This window comes from Passer montanus, unplaced genomic scaffold (assembly GCF_014805655.1).
Source record: "Passer montanus isolate IOZ18808 unplaced genomic scaffold, ASM1480565v1 scaffold7786, whole genome shotgun sequence".
NCBI lineage: Eukaryota > Metazoa > Chordata > Aves > Passeriformes > Passeridae > Passer > Passer montanus.
The window spans coordinates 1-2,764 of record NW_024373019.1 but is presented as its reverse complement, the minus strand read 5'-3'; the positions used below and the strand labels follow the sequence as shown (position 1 = coordinate 2,764).

At 49.6% G+C, this 2,764-nt stretch overlaps 1 protein-coding gene across 1 annotated transcript; it reads right to left on the bottom strand.

The window, feature by feature from the left end:
- Nucleotides 1-222: 222 nt before the first annotated feature.
- LOC120512783 (E3 ubiquitin-protein ligase RNF213-like) lies at nt 223-2,453 on the bottom strand (the record flags this gene model as incomplete). Its single annotated transcript, XM_039731482.1, has 4 exons — nt 223-408; nt 456-1,097; nt 1,745-1,897; nt 2,260-2,453. Coding segments are annotated over 4 exons (1,175 nt in total), but the record flags the coding sequence as incomplete, so codon positions are not given.
- Between the last annotated feature and the right edge of the window lie 311 nt (nt 2,454-2,764).

Sequence of the window (2,764 nt, the reverse complement as noted above, 5' to 3'; positions counted from 1 at the left end):
CCTGGCCTGCTGCAGAGCTGCACTGCCCCCCTGGCCTGCTACAGAGCTGCACTGCACTGCCCCCCTGGGCTGCTGCAGAGCTGCACTGCGCCCCAAAACCAGCATTTATTTGCTGCCAGCTCTGCACACCTGGCACTGCAGCACACACAGGCGGTGCCACGCTGCAGCCCGGGCACACGGAGCTGAGCAGGGTCAGGAGGGTTGGGAACACCGCAGCCTCACCTCGGTGAAGGCAGTCTGGGGCCCAGCCTCTGCACGCACGTGGGCGCCCAGGAAGTCGGCGAAGGAGGTGTGCTGCTGCTGCCTGAAGTAGGTGTGGGCCAGGGAGTGCGCCATGAACACCCCCACGGAGTTGCAGAGGCGGATGACGGCGTCGGGGGTGGCACAGTTGAGCAGGGCCAGCCGCGCCTGCTCGGTGACACGCGGCAGGAGCTCGGCGGGGGCGCAGGCCGGGCGCAGGCATTCCCGTTCTGCTGGAAGTGGAAACCAATGAATGTCATGGACACACGATCCTCATTGAAAAACAGGTAGGGATGAGGCTCTGACTCCCACTTCTTCCTGATGCGGAAAGGAAGCAGATCTTCCTCGGCGACGTTCTCCAGGTGGGAGGATCGTCTTCCTGAACTCTGGTCGGAAATGCTCAGGGAGGGCGTCGCAAAATCCCGCGCCATTAAAATCATGAAGCCAACCACAAAGTTCTTGAAGCCATTCAAAGTGTCTTGGACAAAGTCAGGGTTGCAGAAGACAGAGGCTTCGCAGTCTCTCAGCTGAATGTTGAGGAACCAGGTGAAGTTGCGGAGCTCTGCCCAGGAGGGATCCATGACCCCGCAGTGCAGGAGGAAGAGCTGCAGGCATTCTGCAGGGCTGCCTTCCACCGAGAGCGCCTCGTACCAGAACGTGTCCAGGTCACAGCCCCGGTCAAACCTCTTCAGGTACTGGAAGGGTCTCTGGAAAGCCTCACTGCAAAATTCCTCCTTGTCCATTCCCACATCCCCAGAACTGTTCCCAAGTGTCTCCATTTCTAGCACTTCTTTGGGAGACTTGCACGTTATTTTAGGGAACACATCCAAGAAGTGATACTTCTGGCTCACTGACATCTGGAGAAAAAGAAAATAAAAGGTCATCTCAGAGCTCACTCTTCATCAGCTTATTTAATCTGTTCTTAACAGTCTCCTTGCCTAAAACCACAGAACTGAGGAACAGGGGCCAGCCTTTTCTCTGTGCATCCCTTCTTCCACTTAAAATGCACCAAGAAATCCTATTCCCTCCTACATTTTCCTTCCAGGAACATGAGTCTGGCATCACCTCCAGCCCCTTCTCCGGGCTACTTCAAAGAAAACTAAACCCAAGAAACTGCTGGTATTTATTCCAGTCACTTTTACATTCTATTCTTACAGCTGCATATAAATATTTGCCTATTTTCAAACATGCAAATTAACACAAGGAAGATTATATTTTGCATTTTTATGTTTCCTATAAATGTTACAGTGGGGGCAGTGAAGCTTGGACTAATGTGCCTTCAGAAATCATCAACCCAAGGACACCAGGCAGGCCCAATTTGCTGTCTGGTGTTAGTGACACTTTGTACAACACCAGGGACATTAGATTGTTATGGGATACAGCACACCCCCAATGAAACAGGGAACTCCTGTGCTGTGTTTACAGTTACAGTCTCTACAACTCACCACAGCTATGTGCAAAGTGACTGAGAAATTGCCAGAAAAGGAGCATTGCTGGTACATACAGGTCTGGCTGCTGTCTTTGGCACTGGGGACCCCTCCAGGATTTCAATGATGTACAGATGACACTTCTGCCGTAGCCACATGTTGCCATTATTATCTGTCAGGTACTGCAAAACCAACAGCTTGAAGAGAAACTCTGGAATTCCACGCTGCACCTATCACAAGAAGAGAGAGCAAGGCACTTCCTCTTTATTTACCCATCACAACTGCACAGAAGCACAGAACAGTTGAGGGTGGGAAGGCTCTCTGCTCAAAGCAGGCCCAGCTAGACCAGGCTTCCCAGGGCCACATTCAGTCAGGTTTTTAATGTCTCCAAGGTGGAGACTCTACAGTTTCTCTGGGCAACTGCTCCAGAGTTCAATCACCTTTATGGTATTTGTGTTACTTACACAATAATGAGAGAACACACGCTAGGGAAATGGCTGGTTGAGAAACAAGAGCTTTAAAGAAAGCTCCTGCAAGGGTCTACACAGGACCTGTGGGACAAGGCAGCTGTGGGAGGGAGGGATGTACTCACTGAGGAGGTGATATCAAAATGGAATATCATGGGCTTTGTCTGGTGTTCTCTCTTCAGAAAAGGCAGGAGAGATTTTAGCACTTTATCTTCATCCACTTCTGGTTCAATCAGTCTGATGGTTTTCAGAAGTTCTGTGCAGTCAGGCTGCTCTTCTTGCAGTCTCTCATGCAGCCTCTTCACATACAGAGATTTCCCTGTTATTAAAAACATTCACAAGAATTAAAGCAATCAATATGAGATATATCACATTAAGACCATAATCGACAGAAGGAAATAAAATGCTTAACTATCCTATGCCCTAAAACCTCTGGAGCTTCCTAAAAGGCATTCCAGAAGAAAGTCTAAATCTGGTTTGAGTAGCTGGAGCCTGGAATCCCACATAGTGCTCTTGTTATCCACATGGTTTGTTTTCCATCCACTGCCTGAGAGAAGCTTTACTCTTTATTAGGACTTGAATCTATTCTATTTTGTGCTTGTTTCTAAAGTCAAACCAGGGGACAAGGTG